Below are 25,364 nucleotides of genomic sequence, written 5' to 3' on the forward strand. Positions count from 1 at the left end.
AGAGATGATGATAAGGAGGGGGAGAGATGATCATGAGGAGGAGGGGGAGATGATGAGGAGGGGAGAGATGATGATGAGGAGGGGGAAAGATGAGGAGAAGGGGGAGAGATGAGGGGGATAGATGATGATGGGGAGGGGGAGAGATTATAATCAGGAGGGGGAGAGATGATGAGGGCCCGCACATGTCTAGCTACGCCACTGCGTACAACAGTTTCTAATTTAGAGATACACCATTGCACAATATTCGTTTTGTGCAGTTTAGTGGTAAGGTACCAAGCTCTTCACTAATTTCCCCCCTATGCGTGGCAGCTTGCAATTTGAGGAGTGTCAAAAACAGTAGTTAAGGGAGGGGTTTACATGACAGATTCTAATGAGATACATCATATATGTGCCACTTTGTCTCCCGTCAATTTGCATTAAAAAAAATCCACCAGGTTTCAGGCGGTGTTAAAGGTCTGCCTTCCAAAATTCTGCACCAGCTGTATGAAATTGTTTCCACATTTGGTCACTTTACCTTAGTACAGGGGTGCGCAAACTGGGGGGCGCAAGATTTTCCAGTGGGGCGCGGCGGTTGCAGAGGCTCCACACTCTTCCCCAAGGCATTTAAAATAAATGTCGGTGAACCACGTGAGGCTTCTGCAACTTCCCTTGGGCGACGTGTTGCCATGGCAACGCGGTGTCAAATGACACTGTGGGGCCATTTGATGTCCTGTTGCCCAGGCAACATCACGTGACCCCACAGCGTCATTTGAGGTAAGGATGGGGGTGCGAGAAGGGGGGGGACAACAAGCAGGGGGGCACCGACTGAAAAGTTTGCGTACCCATGCCTTAGTATATGAATACTGATGAATATCAGAAATGGTTGAGTTTGTGTAAAGAAAGTTTCTTGCAGTTCAGATAAGTACTAAAAAAAATAACAGGGTTTTCCCCCAGTGCATGTTTCTGACTACTCTAGCTGCAGCTGTTTAATTCTGTAGATTAGACAAAACTTGTTGTTTTTCAATAAGACATATAATAATTCAGCCAGTAAAAGTAACATCCCCCCTGAGAAAAGTTTAAATGTTGAGTCAGAGGAATTAAATAATTAACACACACACACCTCCAACAACACCTACGCCAACACTGCTCCTCCTGGTGTTCATTGGTGCAACATGAAACCACTCATTAGCCTTGATATTATATGCTTCCACGGTTGCCAGACCTGCAAAAAAGAAAACCTCCTTAGGATGCTTTGCAAGCTTGTCAGCGAGACTTCCAGGCATTTTAAGCTAAATTCGGATTGCCAAGGCTTCTAAAGAAGAACAGACAAGGTCACTAGAATTTTAGGGAACGGTCCCAATGAAGTGAACACTAAGATATTTGTTGCCCGAGGGGCCTGTATTACTAAGTAGATTAATAAAACATTTTAACAGGCTTAATGAGTCCCTATCCCATAGAGCGTACTATCTCACTTTGTTGCCTGATGAACAGAGATATAAGGTAACTTGGCCAAGGTCACAACGAGCTGACACAAGCATTCGGAACTGGGTTCACCCACTTCAAATGAATTGACATCACCACTAAGCGATCTATAGGGGTATCAAAGAGATTAGCAGTTGTCAGATACAATTACAATCTTCTAATACTTGACTGTGAAATTACAGCCACTCCCTCTCTCACTCCTTTCTTCTCTCCAGTGTAATTCCTATTTATTATCACTTGTGTGGTTATACAGCCGACATGCTTTAAATAAAGAATCAAAAACACACTAACTAAATAAAAAGATCATTGCAAAAAAAGTTCTCCGAAAGGCGCTACATGAAGAAGACATGGCCCACTAACTATACCGACTTTGAATGTCTTCAAGTTGCAGTACCTCCCAGGGTTAAATTGAACAAATCTATGGAAAATATATATTCAAGATCTTTGTAAAACTGACTGCCTTTTTCAAATAACTTGTAAAAAAAAACCCTTACAAAGTAAGAGGATGTGCCCTAAATATTTCCATCTACACCGGTGGTTCTTAAACATTTTTGAGCATGAACATCCTTGGAGGATTTTTAAATTCCTGGGGCACCACTGCTCATCAGAGTGCACGTAACTGTTCTCGTTCACATACACCACACTCGCCCTCATCACACATACAAACCCACCACACTCACCCCCTTCTTACACACTCACACTTCATACACATCCTTATCCTCAACACACTCCACATGCAGCCCCTAAAGCGCTCACAACCTTTTTCTCAAACCACCCCCCCGTCTTTCCTTCTTCTTTCACACGCTCCACATTCACGGTGGGGATGCTGCGATCTGCCTTTCCTCTCGCCGTCTGTGCTGGGCTGAGAGAGGAGAGTAAGTAGAGGCAGATCACAGCCTTTCAGACGCCAGACAGCGTGGGATGAACCAGCTGAGCAGGGGCCGAGGGCCGTGGCGTCCTTGTCAGATGGTCGCGGTACCCTAGTTGAGAAACACTGTTCTACACTATGAAATAATAGTTGATGCAGTTACAATAAAAACGAATGGTCAGTAAAGTACGAGTGGTAAAGGAAAATACCTGTACTGCCATCAAAACCTCCAACAGCATACAAGAGGCCATTTAGGACAGCTGCTCCCAGAGTGCTTCTTCTATCTTGCATGTTAGCAACCGTTGTCCATTGGTCCTTTACAGAGTCATATGAATCCACGGTGCGCACTCGGAGTGAGCCATTGAATCCACCAACTGCAAAAACATGGCCATTCATGTACACCACACCTGGAAGAGATACCCATGTTATTGTTTCTTCTTACGCGTAAAATAGGTTTTACGTCCTCTACAAACACATGGGCAGATGTTTAACAGGTTTACTGCAGGAGGGGCGTGCAGCAGATTGCCATGATGCATGTTGCTGGTTAACTTCAGAAAGGATGGAAGACATGGTTATTAACTGGTTACCTTTGAACAGAGTAAAGGTTAACTTTACTGTATGTGATATGTTGGATAGAATACATGGTTTTCACACTGTATTTTACATTTCACAGAATAAATATTAATGGCACCGACATGAAGGCAATATGAATATATTACTGTGAAGAATTTAGTCTACTACATTTTGACGGATATCGAAAGAGTTCTAAAAAGAAGAGGATTCAAAAAAAGTATTATTTGTTTATTGCAGAAGTACTAACAAATGTTATCTGTGAGACGACAGTATTGTGAACAATTAGGTTTCTAATAAAAGTTCTTTCACATGTCCTTCTCTATATCTGATTACCAGCAACACATGCTAGTTAGTGTCTATATCTCTCTTATCACTGACTTCAATGGGACTTTTCATGTGATAATAGTGTCCCACTCAGCAATACTGCAGCTTCAGAAGTAACCCACATGGATTTAGAATTCTCCTTCGTAAAGCTGCAGACCAAGCAATATCCTACGTGTGGTTTTTTTCTCCTCCAAATAAATCAGTTCTGTACTATGAGAAAATACTTGTAGTATTTAAAAAAAACTTTAAAAAAAAACTTCTGATTTTCATTTTTAATGTATTATAAAGTAACAAGCCTTTTTTGTTATTCCAGCAACCATTTACAAAGTCACAGATACTGGGGGCTTATTCTAGTAGCTTCGATAACTAACTCATCAATCTTTTTGATAATTTCCCGTACGATTTGGCAAAGTAGCTATTCAGAAAGCTCTGATGACCTGACAAACTCATACGGGAAGTGCATCTCCTCGAGGCGCTAGCGCTTCTCCTAAAACACAGAGCGGGAGCTGAAAAATAGCTCCAACTCGCGTTCTTGATAAAATGACTATTCTAGTAGTTCCGAGGAGAACATCGAGGCAATCACCTAGCGAACTAATCGCCAATTTCATCGCGCCATCCAAGGGTGGCGAGATGGGATTTGCAGTAGGATTTAGAATTTTTTATTTTCCCTACATCAGATTGAAGCCGGGAGTCTCCGGAGCTGATATACATTAATACCAGCTGCTGGGACCCCCGGCTTCCACCCAATGCAATAAAAATACATTTAAAGGCAGCTTCATTACCTTCGCGGCTAACACTAAGGCAACAAAGGGGTTAAACATCAGTGCCTGGTTTATTCTGGGTAGCGGGGGTGGGTGAAGGTGGTATTTGGCCCGTGGTGGGAGTCTAGGCCTTGCAGGAGGAGTTAACCCCTTCATTACCTAAGGGGTTACTACCGCTAAGGTAATTAAGGGGGTTAACATCTCCCGCAGCCCGCCTGGTAGGCATAAACCTCTAACATGTGCTAAATACCACCTTCACCAAACCCCACTACACACAATAAACATTAAAACAGAATACTGGCCAATACACCCATTAATTGCCAGTGTGGTTACCTATGCCTTCAATGGAAGCAAAGATAACCCTAATAGCAATAAATGGGCACCACCTCTACCCCCATCACCCCACCCCCCTGCCCACTAACACATACAGTACAGTAATGAGCAAAATAACCATTATCCAGATCTGGATAATAGCTAATTTGCCCATTGATTGGCACAGAGTTAAACTATGGCATTTGCCACTATGGCAATGAATGGGAAATCTACCAATAAAAAACTAAGCAGCAAATAAAATACATTACATTTCATTCAAAATAAAAAAAATGCCAATAAACCAATTGATTGGCACAGTGGTACACCATGCCCATATAATATGGCCATGGTTTGCCACTATGGGAAAGAATGGGCAAGCTAAAAAAAAAAAAACAGGCACAAAATTAAACACGACATTTAAATAAAACAAGCATTTCACAATAAAGCCATTGATTGTGATAAATTATGCCCACAATACAGTATATGGGCATGGATTGCCACACTGACCGGGACATTTAAACGCATAGGAGATACCGGCACCCCATACCGGGGTCTGTATCTTGGGAAGCTGGGGGTCCCGAAATTAATGCAGTCCAGCTCCGGAGACCCCCTGCTCAGTACACTGCTATTAAAATGTAAATAGAAACACTGCGATCGCCTGTGAGAGCTGTGCTGGGAGATGCGGATCTCTCTATGCAGTTCTTACAGACTGTGGCCAGATCGCACAGGGGAAAACTTAGAAAGAGGCTGAGATACCATCGCTGCTGTCCTGTACGGTATTGGCAATTTCCAACCTCACGTTTGAGACTTGTGGAAATGGTTTCTGATTCTTTCTGAATACCGTGATAACACAAATGTCAAATCGTTCGATGGGGTTATGCCACATTGTTCGAGATAGCAGCAATTTTATCAAAGCTACTAGAATAGGCCTCACTGAGAATATTCGTCTGCAGTAAATTAGTGAAACCCTGAGCCGAATATTCGCCAATCGATCACAGGAGAACGGATCGATCGGCAACTTAACTAATTACTTATTGTGTGCATTGTATTGATGTACATATTAAAGGGGGAAGGGGGGGGGAAGATAAAAAAACAAACAAAAAAAACAGCTTGACTGCTGCTTTAAATAAAGTAAGATTTTACTAACTAGTACAGACATGAGATTCTCTGAGATTAGTACTAATTACTACTCGCAAATCTGTTTAAACCACAGTTTATATTTGTGTATGGTTTTTTTTGTAATGACTAATGCGACATATTGTTTCCATGCTGTGAAAAACGAATGAAATGCATTTTTATTAATATCACCGTGATTACATACAAGTGTTTATGCATTATTGGACTAGGCGCTGATTAGCCACTTCAGTCCAAATGGAGGAGGAATGCATTGCTGGGGAATGCATTGCTGGGGAATATCTTGCAGAATTCTTTGGAAGTTACATAGCTAATAGACGATTCTCAGGACAGCAGGACACAGGGGAAGATAATGGTTTAATGTAGGCGCAGCTGCAGCGTATATGTGAGCGTACCTGATCTGCATCTTCTTGATGGCAATTCGGCCACCTGATGCCACTGTTCCTCTTTAAAATCATAGCATTCCACGCTGCGGATGGCTTTAGGAGCTTGACCTCCGACTACCACCATTAGCTAAAAGGGAAAAACGGTACAGTATTTAGTTTTGAAACAATTTATCTTCTTTAAAGAACTGCGTAAAAGGGTAACAACAACAAAAATCTACTGTACAAAGCACAGTCCAGGTTAAAACCTCTAGCTCCCATTCACAAAACGCCTAATGTTATAGTCCCCTGAATATCAGACACTGGGAAACACTGCAGAAACAGCGGATTATGGCTATGCCAGTGTAACATTTAATTAGCAAATCCCATCACAAACGCACTAAGGTTTCAGCCTGCTCCATGTCACTGGAAGTGCAATTTACCCTGGGAATGGAAGTGAATAGTCAGTCACCATAATCTGATATGAATTCCCTACACGCCTTAGAAATACCAATGACAATCTTATGGAATGTTGTTAAATGTATTATTTGCTTTAAATGAGTAAAAGAATGCACAAAACATTCTCATTTCCTTTATAGATGATGCAGTTTTCCAGCATGCAAGCTTCTTTGATCCTTGTTTACCTATTTACCTATTAAAAGATGGCATTATTCAGGCATCATTTAACCCATAAACCTTTTCGATGCAAAGGCAGTTTCCAGATGCTTTGTCAAGTCAATTTTTAACTTTGCAAAGAAAAGGGCCCAGGTACGTCATTAGTAAAGCAGTGCAGTCTGTACAGTATGTAATATAATGATCCAAATGTTGTCGGAATGGGCTATATAACCCGTCATTTTGTTTACTTGGAGGAAATCTGACGTTCAATACATTTCCTTCTCATAGTTGTTTTTACACAGGGCCGCCAGAATGGGGGGCGCGGGAGAGGGGAGCCCACGAACATCTGTCCCAAGCCCGGCGGCAAAGACCCCGCAGTCTGAATCCGGAAGTTAGGGCCCACTTCCGTTTTTGGTCACCTGGGTGGGCCCCTGGTCAGCACCAGGTATGGCTTGGACAGACCCCGCACCTCTGCTCTACAGGTGGGGCCCGGGAGGGGGAAGGTGGGGAGAGAGATACAGAGGAGAGAGAAGCGGAAGAGGGAGGAGACGGAGAGAGAGAGAAGGGGGAAGAGCGAGAGAGAGGGAGGGGGGGAAGAGCGAGAGAGAGAGAGGGAGGGGGGGAGAGCGAAAGAGGGAGGGGGGAGAGCAAAAAAGAGAGGGGGGAGGAAAAAAATGGGGGAGAGGTGACAGAGAGAGTGGGGGACAGAGCAATCGGACAGAGTGAGCAGGGGAGAGAGAGCGGCTGTATATGTATTGTGGTAAAATATACATTTTTTTTTTTATAAATGCTGAAGTACCCACTCCTTTTTCTAAGAATTTCATGTACATACAGGACACACGGGCTGTGTAGAATTGGAAGCTCTGGTAGAAGAATCGCAAGTGTAACTTAAATAAGGCGTGCAACAAAATAAGACATTGTCCTGCCCATGGTGTCACACACACTTGCTTGTATCTACATGTAATCTAATGGTTAATGTAGCATTCTTGTAATGTTACTTATAATAGCAATGCACACTCCCTTAACATTTTAACCTAATAATGCATTTAAAACAGCTCAGGTGTAGACAGAATGTAATCATTTTATAACCTACGAATCCTTAGTTGACACATTACTCAGAGTAATCACTTCTTATACAACGTGGATGTGGTTCATTGTAAAATTACACTTGTCTTCTAGGCTGGGCAAAGTCTAGTGTCTGCTTTATCCAATTAGTGAGTATCTTCATAAAAAAGTGATAGGAAGTTAACTGATTGGTCTGTAAGTTTTCTTTGTCTCCTTTCTGGATGAGGATAACTTGGCACAGAGACTGCTTACTGTGTAAACTTGGGAAACCAGTGTCTTCACAGACTAGCCAGCAGCAGCTTACCTTGAGGAACCTGGTACAGTATATGTTTGTAGATATACTGTACTTCTTATGATTTACATCTAGGAACTAATTTTCCCATTGGTAATAAGTTATCCAGTATGGGCTTAGAAGGAGCCTTATACCCTCTACAACACAGTGTCACCACCACCCAGTTTTTAACACACTTGTGTATATATACACTACACTTCCCCTATTATATTCCTATTATTATGCTTAAATAAAAAAAATTGTTTTGCGCAGATTGGCATCTATTAGGCCATTCGCCTAGGATTATATTTTGTCCTACCTATTGTTGCTCCCATAGAGTGCAATTGTGGGATTCTCTTTTAGTCAGGACTCTCGCCCTGACTATATATTTGTGTAATCGTATACCTTATTCCCCATGCACCATGGGAGTTTATGTTATTTTGTACAGTATATGAATGGAGAGCGATAGGCATCTTTTCTGTATATATGGAATCTAGTCTAGCAGTTTTACAATCGGGGGGAAAAAAAAAAAAGCAACACCAGCATTGCATCTACATAAAATACAATAGAAAATTCTCAATAAAGTTTATATCAGCCCGGCACAACCACAAAAATATAGACCAGATATTTCAGGTAATTGTCCTAAATGTAGATGCGCTGCTGTTAACTGTATACATTGTATATAGAAATGTGGCAAAATCAGATATTTGTGGAATAAATTACCCAACTCCTGTGCATACTGTTAACAGGAAATTTACTACAGATTATAAACCTCTTTTGTTTGGGGTCATGACACCCTGGTTTACACATCCAAATCTAGACCCAGCCTTGATAAATCTGATCCTGCTACTGGCACCAATAATGTATTATGGTTTGCTGGATTAGATCTAGTTCCCTCTCCATTACCCAACTGCAACTCAGACAAATAGATCAACAGCTATGTTCAGGTGGGAGGTGTACTATGAAAATATGCCTAACCGACTAGAATTAATTCACAATTAATTTGAATATACACGAAGTGGGGGACAGATACGGCTCCGGTACAAGGGCGCTGAAAAACTATTTGCAGGGAAGCTGTATCGAGCCCTAATTCATTCCCACTAATACGAAATTTAATTCCTGATGCCCTGGAGGTAAGGTCAATATATAATATATATATATATATATATATATATATAATATATATATATATATATATACACACACACACAGCTTAACCCCGTTATAGCACGCCCTTTATATAACGCGAATCCGCTTATAGCTTATAACGCGGTTTTCACGTGGCTCCCGTTTAAAAAAAAAAAATACATTTTTTTTACACTGCACACACTCTCACTGCACACTCTCACCGCACACTGCACACTCTCACCGCACACTGCACACTGCTCACAGCACACTCACAGCACACCTCTCACAGCACACCTCTCACAGCACACTACACTGCACACTCCCACCTCCCACTCCCCCTCCCTACCTTTGGTGTCGGCTGCTGAGATCGGAGCGGAGCTGGCATCAGGAGGAGGGGGGGGTGTCGGGAGGAGGGGGGGTGTCGGGAGGAGGGGGGTGGGTGGTGTGGATGCCGGTAGGGGGGGTGAATGAGGAGCAGGCTGGGACTCGGAGGGCCGCGTGGGCTAGGCCCAAAACGGATTATGCCGCGGAGGGCCGGTAGGTGTGGGGGCCTCGGGGGGGGGTGGGGGGGAGGAAGTGGATGCCAGTGGAGGGGGATGGATGCCGGTGGTGGGAGGTAAGGAGCAGGTTGCGGCTGGACTTGGAGGGCCGCTGCTGGGGGACGTGTAGGGCTTCCGGCCACCTCTTCCTTCCTTCCCTCCTTACTCCCCCTCCCGATCGGGCGCGCGGCGGCCATTTTATTTTTAAATTAGCGCGACCCCGGTTCTAGCGCGGTCGGATCGGGTGGCCCCCGAGGACCGCGCTATAACGGGGTTGACCTGTAATATATATATATATATATATATATATATATATATATATATATATATATATATATATATATAAATAAATCACTGTCTTGAGCAAGGAGAAAAAACGAGAAATTCTGTAAGAAGCCAAAATTCACAGAACCGAGAACTAATTTAAAGATCTGGTTCAAATATTGAATGGCTACCATGTATATGATGTAACCATACAGTATGCCTCCTTAACATGCTGTTTTGTTTAATTATATGTCAATTTACAATGAAGAACCTTTAAAAAAAAAAAAATCAGCACAGCAACTTTTGGTTGGACAGAAGCAAATCATTGCATTCAAACAAGACAGGAGCAACAAGACAGGACCATGCACTCAACACTGATAACAAACGGCATAATTCAGTAGAGGACAAGCTAAAAGAAACCACCAATGATGTACCATTCTTCCTTCCAGAAGAAGTGACAAAAGCAATAAAATCCATGAAAAATGGGAAGACCCCCATGGAAAGATGGAATTACAACTGAAGCTGTGGAAGAAGTAGAATAAATCCTTGCAAAACTCTTACTATGCTACTTGAAGAACAGGACAATTCCAGAGCAATGGAGTAATGCCATAATTATCCTCATCCAGAAGAAAGGAGACAAAGAAGACCCCAAGAACTATAGACTAATCAGTCTACTTTCAATAACAATTTTTTTGCGAAGATGCTACCTAATTGGATGTGACAGATCCTGAATTTTGCACAGCCTAGAGCAGAGGTGTGCAAACTGGGGGGCGTGAGATTTTTCTGGGGCGGCGGGCACAGGCGGTTGCAGAGGCCCCACGCTCTTGCCCAAGGCATTTAAATTAAATGCCGGGGGATCGAGTGACGCCTCTGCAACACAAAACCTACCGTGATTCAGGCGCTGTGACACGTCGCCATGGCATCGCGGCATCAAATGATGCCGCAGGGTCATGTGACGTGACACACGTCAAATGACGCCGCGGGTCACGTGACATCACATGACCCCGCAGCGTAATTTGACCCGGCTGGAAGGTAGGAGGAATGGGGGGTGAGCACCGGGGCAGGCAGGACAGGGGGCAGCAGCAGCAAAAGTTTGCATTCCCCTGGCCTAGAGAATAAGCAGGATTTTGCAATGGATACAATACAATGGACCACATCCAAGTCATACAAGAAGTGATTTCTCGAAGTAATGAATATGATTTACTACTAAGCTTAGGATTCGTAGATAATGAAAAAGCATTTGATTCGGTCACACCTCAGCGATCCCGGATGCATTAAGACAACAATATGTTGAAGAGGCGAACATTTATATTATAAAGAACATTTACGAGAATACCACATCAACCATTGAATTACATGAAGATACAAGCAAGAATAATTGTTCAAGACATTAGATTGGGAAGAAAAAGGAATACAAAAATCAACAGTGAATATTTGAGTCACCTACGATTTGTAGGTGACTGTTATTTTTGCCACATGCGAGAAAACATCCCATCAACAAATTGGAGAACTCTTAAGAATGCAAGTAAAAATGATTGATATAAACTAAATAGAACCAGAAGTCGAAGATTATGTCTAACTTGGCCGGCAAATAACAATGGATGGGAACTTTTGGAATGAAATCAATACTGCACCGACACACTTTATTCGAGCAAATACCCAGTATGTACCTGGCAGATACCTGGAATGCGCCGCTCCTCACCTCTGACAAGCCCCGTTGCGTTTGCCTTCCCAGCCTGGGTTCATGCCTGGCTGATGGGCGGCTGATCTGTTAAATGATAATGATTAGGATTTAATAGGCTGCAATGCTTCGCATGTCTACCAGATGGCATAAATTCATGAATTGTAATGCAGTATATATATATATACTGTGCAGTATTGCAGCCAGCGGGAATAAAATGCTTCAATCCCTGCCTGGAAAATACCTCAATGCACTCGGGCAGAAAACAGTCACAAACCTCAATACACCCGGGTATACCCGAATTCGTGGGACTAGCCGAGCTCGAATAAAGTGTGTCGCCAGTGTAGCAAAATTAAGATGGGATTTAGCGCATTTGGAAGAAAAAAGACAATATTTCAAGGGAATGTTGCACTGTGCCACAAGGGGAAAAAAAGTTTGACCAGTATATTCTGCCCCTGCTTACTTATAGATGCCAAACTTGGACCCTACATGCGAAGATAAGTCAGAAGCTTCAGATAACGCAAAGAAGTATAGAGAGATGTATGATGGGTATTGCCCAAAAAGACAGAAAAAAGAATGAATAGGTTTGAAATAAAACAAAAAAGTCTGTGACATCAATACAAGGGTGAAGAAATTAACATAGAAGTGGGTTGAACATATCGCAAGAAGAAATGACCATCGTTGGACAAAGATGGTACTAGACTGGATTCCTAGAGAGATTAAAAGACCAAGACCACGACCAAAAGTAAGATGGGACGATGAAACCAGAATTTTGTTTTGGAGCAACATGGAGAACAGAGGCTTGCAACCGCAATACCTGGAAGATCATTGGAGAGGCCTTCATCCAGCAGTGGATCGACAAGGGCTGAAGATAATGATGATATACACACACACACACACACACAAAATACTACATGGCACTCCCACGGGAATAGTAGTTTGTTGGTGATAATTATAGAAATGTTTAAATGACTGTTTAAAAATTGTAGAATACAGTCACAGAAAGGTTGAATTTAAATTAGCAAAATGACATGCCCTAAGATGCCATTATGTACATTACATCTTGAACCAACACTACTCACATACATGATATATAGTATATTATAAACATTATTAGAAAAACCTGCATTACTTTTTTTGGATACCACTCCCATAGCACCTCTAGTACATAAGCCATTTCATTGTCAATAATAAACCATTAAGCCATTTGAGGTCCTTTTTATTCTGTGATTAGTTATCCATTTTAAAAATCTGGGATAAAGACTTACCAATATCAAGATACAGTAAGTTTGAAGACATTCTAACATCTCACCAAATTTCAAGTGATAACGCCTTCTTAATCATAAGTGACTAATCTGTCTAACAATAGACATTTTAAATGTAAAATCTGTATATTTGTGCATCTGAAAAACATATTCTCATTCTTATTAATCCCCTTTAAGGCTGCGGTCCCGCTGCATCCGACGGCACTCGCGGCCACGTCAGTCACCTGCCCATGACTTCCTCCCGAGTCGGCCCCAATCACTCCTCACTGCATGGCTCACTACGCACTGTGACACGTCAGCCGGCAGGAGATGCAAGAGGATTGTGATCCCGAGTGGCGACGCGTCACGTGGTGCGCTGATGAGCCTATCAGTACCGGGGGCTGTACCGTCCTGGAGCGGTCAGAGCTTCCCCACCTCCAAAAGGTAGGGGGGGGGGGAGTGTGTGTATGTATGTGTATATATGTGTGTGTGTTTCACACAGTCCCGGTGTATCTCCCCCTCCTCTCTCACACACACGGGGGGGGGAACTTTACAGAACCCGATCTATCTGCCCCCTTGTATTACCCCCCCCCCTCTCCTGCTGACCCACAACCTCCTCCACCCCTCTCCCCCGGACTCAATGGCCGCGGTCCCCCGACCCGTTTTGGCCAAACCCCCGCAACGGAAAAAGTTGACTGCAGACCGCAGATCGCGGTGAAGTGACTTCCACGCGCCACCGGGAAGCAAGGCATCCATGTGGGCGCGTGCAGCGGGGCCTCGGCCTTAGGCAGACTAACCAAGTACAATTACAGTATAGTGCTCCTGTTATTTTGTTCCTACACGTAACCAAATGTAATACATTGGTTAATTGCACAAAATTAAGTTCATTTTTCAAAATAGAATTAGGCTCATTCGTCTGACCATCCCGTAAATATTCACTGGATAGTAATAAGGGAGACAACGCTTTTTTATTGAGATGATAGAATTTCTGACAATTCCGGTAATCTTGTTTGTCCTTCCAAAGACAACTTTTTATTTATCGCCATAGTCCATTCTACTAAAATAGCTGAGCTCTGCAGCGGAATGGACATTTGGTCGCGGCCATTTGGTCGCCACCAAATGGCCTCCAATGTTTCGCCGCAACTCACCCCGACGCCGATTCGCTGCTGGACTCCCCATTGCCGTCCGCTTCTAAAGTAAATTTACTGTTTATGGTAGGGGGTTAATTTAAGGGGTTTTAGTGGATGGGGGGTGGAGGGGTTAATTTAAAGGGTTTTAGCGGTTAGGGTAGGGCGGTCAATTTAAAGGGTTTAAGGGTAAGGGCTTAGAGTAGGTTTTTTTTAGGGTAAGGCACTTACCATAGTGGCGAAGTGCCCAGCGACAGGGTGAGTTGTGGCGAAGCGCTGGTGGCCATTTGATTGCGGCGAAAAGGCTGCAACAAAAGGTCCTAAACTGCTCTGCAGAACATCTGTACACAGGAGTAATGGAGAGAGGTGTGCACACTGCACTGGTGGTCCTGGTCTACTGGGAGTTTGTATCCCTGCCATGACAAAACAACTGGATTTTCAAAGTTCCGGGAGCTTCAAGGTCGTTTAATTGTGACCAGAGAATGAATGAATGCTTGGGTCTTCATGATTAAACACACGAGTGTCTGCACAGGACTATAGCGTAATAAATCAAGACATACCTGTTCTGTTGGACCATCTATCCTACTGTTTATTTTTTTTTCTCAAGTTTTTCAATGGTGATTTAATACATGTCCAGCAGATTGATTAAAACGAGTCAATCTTGAAGAGAAGTGTAAATAAAACTAAGAGAGTTTGGAAAGGTAAACAAACAACTGTCTGAGATAAAAATGTAGGTGGACACAATTTTGTACAGGGCAGGTCAATGCTCGACCACAATGAGCTTGTTATAAATTGGTAATGGCAGATTTTTTTTTATACATGGAGTGCCTATTGTAAGTCATGGAATTAAATAACTTGTCAGTTAGTAAGCTATAAATTGGTTACTAGGCTTTGTTGTACAGAAAACATTCCTGCCTCATTACCTCCGCTCCCCCCCCCCACCTACAAGCCTTCTCCCGTACTGCCGCCTCTCTCTGGAATTCCCTACCACGCACCATCAGACTCTCCCTGAGCTTTCAGACATTTAAAAACTCACTGAAAACTCTTTCTTCAAGGAAGCCTACTCATCATACCTCTAAAATCCAACTCCCTTATAACCCCCCTCCAAACACATTGGTACTAGCTGTTCAGGTAGACCAATCTCCACGCTATGTAACACCCCCTAACATCCCCACCCTCAAACCCCAACGGGATCAGCTGTCAGGCTGGACCATACTCCAACCTGAGGTGTACTCCATCCCACCATGAGCATCCACTTTACCTTCTTGTTTCAACATTGCCTCTTATTCCCTCTAGCAGTGGCATAACTTCGCCTTAAGGGGCCTCAGGGCACCGTCAAATGTCGGCGCGTGTAGCAATGCATCGCCATGTGATGGCATGTCACCATGACGATGCAGCATCACATGATGCCACAACATCATGGAGGAGGACTGATGTGTTACAGGTGCCTTACTCTCTCCCTAGCAATCAGTTTAATTGCTGTGAGGAAGATCGCAGGGGGTCATCAAGAGTTCAGAGGGAGGGTCCCGACTTCCTTCTCTCCCCGAGCTGGGGCCCTCGGTTTATGCCCAGGCATCCCGGGCGGTAGTTACACCACTGCCCTCTAGATTGTAAGCTCTCACAAGCCAGGCCCTCATTCCTTTTGTATCCGTTTGTGCATGTTTGTCCTTCTTTGTATGTAACTATGTATGTATGCCTTTATTTATATAGCGCCATTAATGTACATGTAATACATGTGACAATCATATTAATAACAAATAATACAAAAACAGATCATGGGAATAAGTACTTTAGACATTAAAGTAACATTTAGGAAGAGGAGTCCCTGCCCCGACGAGCTTACAATCTAATTGGTAGGTAGAAAGAACGTACAGAGACAGTAGGAGGACATTCTGGTTAGTGCATCTGCAAAGGGCCAAGACTTATGTATCAGGTTGTATAATATTAGCCACAGAGCAACTCATATGCTTCGTTAAACAGGAGTGTTATAAGGTGGATAGAGAGGGTACTAGTCGGGTATTGAGGGGAAGGGCATTCCAGAAGTGTGGGGCAGTCAGTGAGAAAGGTTTAAGGCGGGAGAGGGCTGTAGATACAAAGGGGGTAGAAAGAAGACATCCTTGAGTAGAACGCAAGAGTCTGGATGGTGCATAGCGAGAATTTAGGGCTGAGATGTAAGGAGGGGCAGAAGAATGTAAATCTTTAAAAGTGAGGAATAGAATTGAGTGCGTGATGCGGGATTTGATAGGAAGCCAGGAGAGTGATTTCAGCAGGGGAGACGCTGAGACAGATTTAGGAAAGAGTAGAGTGATTCTGGCAGCAGCGTTTATGATAGATTGAAGGGGCGATAGGTGAGAGGCAGGAAAGCCGGACAGCAGGAGGTTACTGTATTCGAGACGGGACAGAATGAGGGCCTGTGTCAGAATTTTAGCAGTACAGCAACAGAGAAAAGGGAGTATCTTTGTAATATTGCGGAGGAAGAAGCAACAGGTTTTAGAAACATTTTGAATGCGAGAGGAGTCGAGTGTGACCCCTAGGCAGCGTGCTTGCACTACTGGGTGTATGACAGAACTTCCAACAGAATTGTGGAAGGAGGCAGTGGAGCCAGATTTGGGATGAAATATGAGTAACTCTGTTTTTGACATGTTAAGTTTAAGTCGGCATAGGGTCATACAGGATGATATCGCAAAGAGACATTCAGAAACTTTGGTCTGTACAGCAGGTGTAAGGTCAGGGTTTGAAAAGTAAATTTGTGTGTCGTCAGCATAGAGGTGATATTTGAACTCAAGAGATGTGATTAGGACACCTAGAGAGAGTGTGTACAGAGAAAAGAGAAGAGGTCCCAGGACAGAGCCCTGGGCTACCCCCACAGAGAGATCGATAGAGGAGGAGGATGTGTTAGCAGAAGAGACACTGAAAGTACGATGGGAGAGGTAAGAGGAGATCCCGGATACAGCTTTGTTACGACTACCAAGAGTATGGAGAATGTGAAGGCCAAGCATGTGGTCCACAGTATCAAATGCTGCAGAGTGGTCAAGTAATATGAGCAGAATGTAATGACCTCTGTCTTTGGCAGCATGGAAGTTATTAGTTATTTTAGTGAGGGATTTTTCAGTGGAATGAGAAGTGCGGAAGCCAGATTATAGAGGGTCTAGGAGAGAATATGTGTTGAGAAAATGGAGCTGGCGAGAGAATACAAGACGTTTAAGGAGTTTAGAGGCAAAAGGCAGGAGGGAGGGAGACCCGATAGTTAGAATGACAAGTAGGGTCAAGCTTGCCGTTTTTGAGTAATGGTATAACTGTTGCATGTTTGAAGGAGGCGAGAAAGGTACCAGAGTAGAGAGAGGAGTTAAAAATGTGTGTGAGCATAGGGATTATAGTAGGAGCAAGAGGTTTTAGGAGATGGAAGGGAATGGGGTCAAGAGGGCAAGTGGTAGAGGGAGAAGAGGCGATCAGCAGTGACATATCCTGCTCTGTGACATCTGAAAATGAATCAAGGAAGGCAGGAGGAGGGTTAGGAAGAGGTGCAGGATGCGAGGAGGAAAGAGGGGATGTCCCGACGTATGGATTCCCCCTTTTCCTTGAAATAGTCAGCAAAGTCCTGAGGTGAGACTATTTAAGTAATTATCAAATCTCTGTATGCCCATTGTACTGCTCTGCGAAATATGTTGGCACTTTACAAATAAACAATAATAATATTATTACAGTGAATAATATAAGTATAAGAACATGTGTAAAAACAACCTGTATAAAAAGGAGATGCATGAATCTAGGACACAGCTATTATTTTTGCTTTGATACAACAATGGGGGAAGGGAAGGGGATGAAAACCCTCGCATCAGCCTATAATTAAGTGAAATAAACAACGGTGCAATAAGGGGAGAGAACAGGATGAATACTAGAAAACAAAGACACCCTCAGGGCAGCACTCGTTGTATATGAAAATGTAGTGATGATAGACTTAAAATTTAAATGCTTTAATTATGTTAGTTAAAATAAGTGTCAAAATCGTTGAAATAAATGAACAACTGACAGTGGTAAAACAACACACAAAACAGACAAAAATACACAATACTTAAACTGACATCTAGGGGGAAAGGTAGAGATCCTACCTATCTGCTAATTAGCAGTGATGAACAATCATTAACTGAATAGTTTGCCCCCTGGTTCAGCAATAACAAGGTTAAAAAGCCTGTAAAATAGATACAGGTGACGGTGGACTGACATGCAAAGGTATATGCCAAAAAATGTAATGCAAAATATGCAGTAATAGAGTGAAAGCTCACTAGTGATGGTATAGTGCAGCCACAGTAAACTAAAATGTTGAAATAGCTCTGGTCGTGGAGGATCCCTAATTATGGGATAAAACAGCCTTAACTGTAAGTTGGTAGAGTAGGTGATCTAAGTGTTAATAAACAGTGCGCACAAGAGCTCACAAAGTGTGATACTTAGCTCTGGGGCACGGTTCTAGTCCGTATCCAGTTATAGCCCCCTAGTTCAAATGTGCCATTATCACGCTTATTGAAGCCTCTTAACACGCAGAAAACAAAGATAGTTGAATCTGGTCGTGGAGGATCCCTAATTACGGGATTAAACAGCTTTAACTGTAAATTGGTAGAGTAGGTGATCTAAGTGTTGATAAACAGTGCGCACAAGAGCTCACAAAGTGTGATACTTAGCTCTGGGGCACGGTTCTAGTCCGTATCCAGTTATAGCCCCCTAGTTCAAATGTGCCATTATCACGCTTATTGAAGCCTCTTAACACGCAGAAAACAAAGATAGTTGAATAGTTATAATGACTGTCGATAGCTAAGTGCACAAGAGCTTACAAAGTGTAATATCCAGCTCTGGGGCACGGATCTCGTCCGTATCAAGTTATGGCCCCCTAGTTCAAATGTGCCACTATAGCAAATCCGGTAGCAGGTAGCAGAACCAAAGTGAGCAGCCACATATAGTTAGCAGAGGGAAGGAAGGGGTACATATATTGCAGTAATAGTAATATGCAGCAGTTACATTTGAATATTCAGGGTAGGGTAATAGTAAACACACCGTGCCCCTATCAAAAGTATATACCAAGCCCTCGTCAGAGCTTGCGCAATGTAGTAACGCTGATGTGAGTTAGTTGCCAGCTCAAAATTCAACAGGCAGCGACACCACATAAAATACAGAGTGTCTATTGCATATAAACACCGGTGGGAGGCGGCTACAGGACTGACGTCATCACGTATTGACGTGTACTTGCCGGGCAGAGGGTGAGAGGCACTGCTAAGTGCCGATATATGCATACAACGTATGCATGAAGGGATACAATGTTTATATGCTAACTATATGTGGCTGCTCACTTTGGTTCTGCTACCTGCTACCGGATTTGCTATAGTGGCACATTTGAACTAGGGGGCCATAACTTGATACGGACGAGATCCGTGCCCCAGAGCTGGATATTACACTTTGTAAGCTCTTGTGCACTTAGCTATCGACAGTCATTATAACTATTCAACTATCTTTGTTTTCTGCGTGTTAAGAGGCTTCAATAAGCGTGATAATGGCACATTTGAACTAGGGGGCTATAACTGGATACGGACTAGAACCGTGCCCCAGAGCTAAGTATCACACTTTGTGAGCTCTTGTGCGCACTGTTTATTAACACTTAGATCACCTACTCTACCAACTTACAGTTAAAGCTGTTTTATCCCATAATTAGGGATCCTCCACGACCAGAGCTATTTCAACATTTTAGTTTACTGTGGCTGCACTATACCATCACTAGTGAGCTTTCACTCTATTACTGCATATTTTGCATTACATTTTTTGGCATATACCTTTGCATGTCAGTCCACCGTCACCTGTATCTATTTTACAGGCTTTTTAACCTTGTTATTGCTGAACCAGGGGGCAAACTATTCAGTTAATGATTGTTCATCACTGCTAATTAGCAGATAGGTAGGATCTCTACCTTTCCCCCTAGATGTCAGTTTAAGTATTGTGTATTTTTGTCTGTTTTGTGTGTTGTTTTACCACTGTCAGTTGTTCATTTATTTCAACGATTTTGACACTTATTTTAACTAACATAATTAAAGCATTTAAATTTTAAGTCTATCATCACTACATTTTCATATACAACGAGTGCTGCCCTGAGGGTGTCTTTGTTTTCTAGTATTCATATTATTTTTGCTTACATGTAAACTATCCATGACTCAAGAAAACGTGTTCTATTTCTTGTTATAAAAAAAATAAAATTGGAAGGGCCATTCTGGGAAAGAGATTCAATTGGAGGCTTTTTGTCAAAAGCAGTCTAGAACCTCTCTCTGGTATCTAATTGTCATAATAAGATAATCTTTTATAGATTTTTCTTTTCTTGAATAAAAATTGCCTTACCTCAGCATGCTTCTCCAGTACAGCTCACAATTTGTCAGCTAACCATCTCACGTCGCCCCCAAATGAGGGGGCAGAGGTATAGAGGAGACAAAACTGGGTGACTTGCACAGAGGGGCACACTATGAAGCACTGAGGACTAGCAGACAGTAACAAATGGACAGTAAAACAGAAGGTGTAAGGGGTCCTCGGAATTAAGGGTGGATTAAAAGAGATCCCGATGAAGAGGTTAGGGGAAAAAAGGTATAGAACAGAAAATGGAATATAGGGTAATAAATACTTACACCAACATAAAAAAAGACAAAATGAACAAAATGAAAAAAGACAAAATGAATAAAACAAACAAGAAGAAGCCGGATACAGAGTGAGATAGGGATAAGGGAACAAAAATGTACACAATAGGAAAGAGGGGAAGCGACACACAAGTACAAATTATAAGGCAAGCCGTAACAAGGACAAATACATAAAGTATTACACAACATGTCATGTACCGCCCAGAAAAACATTATAAAGGCTACTATACAATCTTATGCAACACAAAAAAATCCTACCCATAATATGTAGGGATACATCAAACATCAAGTTACAGCATGTGAGGCCTTTTCAGGCTATTATATTAGTGACATGATCATAATAAATCTCAATCCATTGTAAATAATAAACATACTGTAGGAACTATGAACATACTTAAAAAATACATATGTATATGATTATTAAAGATATGAATAAACTTACTTTGGGAAGGCTCACTGGTGTTCTGTGCCTAGTGCGTGCACTTTTCATCAACGTTCGCTGATCACCGGCAAGCAAGTGGTACTTCATGGCTTCAATGAGGTAATCCTTACAGGTACTGCTGTTTTTTACTAGGGTCTCTTCTTCAACTCTCTTTATAGAAAATAGAATGCACTATGAACACATTATGTAGGATGTCAGCCAGGTCTTGTCACCCCTCTGTAATTCCCACTATTCTGTATTCATTTTGTGTGTGGGGGGAGTTAATGTAATGTGTGTGTGTGCGCGTGGGGGGGAGGTTAATGTAGTGTGTGCGTGGGGGGGGAGGGAGATTATTGTATTGTGCATGTACAGTAGGTGGTTATTCTAATTTGTGTATTGTGTGTGGAGGGGGGGGTACTGTATTGTAGGGGAGGAATTGTATGTGTGTGGGGAGAAATTGTGTGTGTGGCCCTGGGGAGGGAATGCGAGGAGGAGATGATTGAGGGAGCTGGATTGAGTGTGGAGGGAGTTGGGGGAGGTTACGGAGTGATAGCAGAGGGAGCGGGAGAGTTTTAGAGGAAAAGGGGGGGGAGTGAGGGAGGGGGGTGTAAGAAATAGATGAGGAGAGAGGGGTGATTAGAGGAGAGTGAGGAGGAAGGGGCTTGCGGGGCCGCCAACACGCTTGGGGGCCTGATGGAGACTCCGGAATTGACCAAATATGTTCACTCATAATGAGGTCCTGAAAACATTTTGCCCGGGGGCCCGCACATGTCTAGCTACGCCACTGACCTAGAGACATTTGGGTGGGTGAGCAAAAAAAAAAGAAAAAAGCATTCTAAATGTAATCTGTGGTTGTTCTAAGCTTTGATGTGGGTCACAATCAATAATTATTCAGGCACCAATGCACTCTCTATGCTAGATTTTAACATTGGGGTCTTTTTAAAAGTACCATAACACTGTAAATTATGCTAACAGATGTCGTGATCAGAAGTCTGACCACTATTCAATATGTTTTGAAGTAATTAACACATTATTAAATTGAATTCATGATATAGTAAACTTACATGACATACACAACTGCACATAAGTTTAAACCTGTGGACCAAACAATATCCTACATGTGTTTTTTGTTTTTTAAGTAAATCAGTTCTGTACTATGAGAAAAGACTTGCATTTTTTTAAACAACTCTGAATGACATTTATAATAGAACAAACTTTTTTTGTTTCCATAGCAACCATTTACAAAGTCACAGATACTCAGTTAATACTCCTCTGCAGTAATTTAGTAAACCCCCGAGCCGAACCTTCACCAATCGATCACAGGAGAACGGATCAATCGGCAACTTAGCTAATTACTTATCATTGTGTGAATTGTATTGATGCACATATTAAAGGGGGGGAAAAAAGAAGAAAAAACAGCAGCTTTGACTGCTGCTTTAATGTCAATTGAATACATATTTTTGTATTATATAAAGATAAGTAAATGATAAACATGATAAAGTAACAGCTTATATTATATACATACAGTATATATATTTTTCTTACCTGTACTAAATATTCTCGGGAAAGCAAAGGAAGACGGACGTGTTCCATCAGGTGAGCCATGTGCTCCTGTCTCACATCTGTGTCGTGGTTTACCCAAGCAATCACCGATTCAAAAACCTTTCAAGAAAAAGTCATGGCTGGTAAGCACATTTCTCCCTTTATTGTCATGTTCTCTGTCACTTTTGCACATCTCACTATTTCATTTGTTTAATCTATTCTTATTTTGTTGTCAGGGTCTCCAAATTGCTAATGACAATATAACAACATAGTCTTATGAACGGCTAGCAGCAACTATAACCAGGTTTCAGAACCTAGAAATGTATAACCAATTGTACACTCATTATGGGTCGTTCTGCCAACTCAACGTGGAGATTATGTTTATAGACGAGATCAGAAAGAGCCCCTCTTCAGATGTACAATAAACATAGAACTACAGTGACAGTGGTACTGTATATTGTAATTGCCAGAGCTATTTATCCAAAAAAACACTGTACAGGCATACCCTGTATTAACGTACGCAATGGGACCGGAGCATGTATGTAAAGCAAAAATGTACTTAAAGTGAAGCACTACTTTCCCCCCACTTATCGATGCATGTACTGTACTGCAATCGTCATATACGTGCATATGTGTCCTTAAAGTGAGTGTCCTTAAACCGGGGTATGCCTGTATGAAGGTGACCAAGCTGTTTCTGAAAAGGTGTCTACACCAGTGCCCAGGAGGCACAGAATGGGTTTCTATGGAAAGTAGGCACCGAAGACAGTGGGCCTACAAAGTGGAGTTAGTAATGCAGCAGTTGTGCAAGGATGCAACAACCTACCTCTACAATCTAGAGCGGTATATTGTTCATACTGTATAAAATAGCCACTGCAAGTTATTGATCACAAACGTTTAAAACTAAAAAGACATCGTTTATAAAGCATTATTAATTTCCCTCAGTTGAATAAAACATGCAATTTCACACGTTGCAGTTTCTGATTTTTTTTCAGTGCTCGAGTCTTGAAATCTTGACTTTTTCACTGGAATCAGATGCTTGTCGAATTTAAAATGTAGGCTCCCAGGTATCATCTTGGGCCATGTGTACGAGTGAAACATACACATTTAGGGCCATGATTGTAAAACTCTAATCGCAATGAAAAAGATTAAAGTTTTCCAGGTCAGTATATATAGTACGGAACATAAAGCATCTCTATCCAGAATGCACGTGGCTGCAGTGGAAGTCAAGATGTAAGCCTTAGACTGACTAGCCTTAGGGGCTTGCGACACTTTGGCGAAGGTGTTAAACTAGGGGACCATTTTATTCAAGGGATATCTGTGCATATGTGTTTAGGCACTGTGCCGTGTGTGGGTTTCGCTGGATGTGCACTGGGCTCTGCCTGTGTTTCATGTTCTGTCTCTGATTTTAAATATATATTGCCATGCTCAGTAGCACTCCTCTGTGATACATATATGCTTATATATATGTTGTGGTTATTTTGGAGGTTCAATATGAGCTTGTAGGTGTCCTGTATGTTTTAGACTGACTAGACTGATGAAACCAGTGTCTGTCATTACAATAAACCCTCATTCTGAGCGATTCATACCTACAAATATGGATAGGGAGCTCTTTTCCTACTCAAGTATCTTTCAAATTCTGCCTCTGCAGAGCACACACTTGTAAGAAGCCTATTCATTAAAGTACTAGGACTTTTGGAGGGGTAAAAAACAAGATCCCATGAAAAATCATCTTGCCATACGAAATAATTTCTCTATCGTTAATAACACCAGCACGAGATTACCTACTCTACTTTGGTAAGAAAAATTAAAGACAAATCACATCGCAACTGTCGTGAAAAAATGCAAGAAAACCATTTATTTTCTAGCAATATTTGAGGTTCATTCTTATTGAATAGTACACAGAGAGCTCATGATATTTATTGCTCCTAAATGATCTAGAACAAGGGTGCTCAACTCCAGTCCTCAAGGCCACCCCTCACCCCCAAGTTAGGTTTTCCAGATACTCCTTCAGACAGCTATGCTGAAGCAGGGTATCCTGAAAATCTGACCTGTTGGAGTGTTCTTGATGACTGGAGTTGAGCACCCCTGATCTAGAACATACATAGTAAATAATCAGTAACACCTTAGGCAAAAAGAACTATGGGGGATTCAGCAAGCGGCTTGATTTGCATAGTACACTTGTACTGTATGTAATCCAGAAAAAAAACTGCATACTGAATATTATGGATAGCAACCACATTATCAAAAGTTATCATCATTCATCAACTTCCAGATGTGGGATGATGACTTCTATAACTCATGTTCTTTTTGGTCTAGTAGATCACTATTAAAATGTGAAGTACCATTGTTAGAGCTGTGACATAGATTCTAACATGGACTCAACAAAGAATCATTTATCTTTGACCTTCTGATCCAAGGGCCATACACCATAATGTAATAAAAGCACAGAATGTGCAATTTGGTATACTTTCCACATATAACTTATGAATTAAATATGTAACTAAAAACGGGTGCAACTCACGTAGCCTTGTTAGTGTACAGGAAAGTTCCTAACATTATATTTCATGTCAATGTACAATCTCCATGGTTTGGTTTACATATTGCTGTTTGTTTGCTAAATGTCCCATACTGTGTGAACATTTCAAACTATTCTTGTAAAACATGTTAAACTGGGTAAGAACAGAAGGCACCCTGCAGTATGTTGCATTATCCTTTCAAATATGGCAGAATTCTATATTTGTATTCTTGTCTGCAAATTTTGCTAGATCAAGAACAGCTCCTAATTTTAGGTCCTTCACTTCCAATCACCTACACTATAACCAGAAGTGTTCGACCACATAAATCACAACTCTGTTTTATTTGCATAGGTCACGTTAGAGTGCCGTCATATGTTGTCACATAAAAAGTATGACAGGACCTGCATATTTCTCTGCTGACAAACAATCCATGCCAATTACTTGCATTCCCTTCCTGTTTTCCAATGCAAGCCATAAAATATTTATAATCTATT

At 42.0% G+C, this 25,364-nt stretch overlaps 1 protein-coding gene across 4 annotated transcripts in view; it reads right to left on the minus strand.

Moving 5' to 3' along the window:
* The window catches only part of KLHL2 (kelch like family member 2), a 113,233-nt gene that overhangs the window by 20,655 nt on the left and 67,214 nt on the right, over nt 1–25,364 (minus strand). For all 4 annotated transcript variants that reach the window (XM_075612038.1, XM_075612057.1, XM_075612048.1 and 1 more), the window contains 5 exons: nt 22,358–22,474; nt 20,834–20,983; nt 5,829–5,946; nt 2,539–2,736; nt 1,100–1,201 (listed from right to left, as the gene is read on the minus strand). In XM_075612038.1, coding sequence (XP_075468153.1) covers nt 1,100–1,201; nt 2,539–2,736; nt 5,829–5,946; nt 20,834–20,983; nt 22,358–22,474 — 685 coding nt within the window. The remainder of the gene's footprint in view (nt 1–1,099; nt 1,202–2,538; nt 2,737–5,828; nt 5,947–20,833; nt 20,984–22,357; nt 22,475–25,364) is intronic.

This window comes from Ascaphus truei, chromosome 1 (assembly GCF_040206685.1).
Source record: "Ascaphus truei isolate aAscTru1 chromosome 1, aAscTru1.hap1, whole genome shotgun sequence".
NCBI classification, from domain to species: domain Eukaryota; kingdom Metazoa; phylum Chordata; class Amphibia; order Anura; family Ascaphidae; genus Ascaphus; species Ascaphus truei.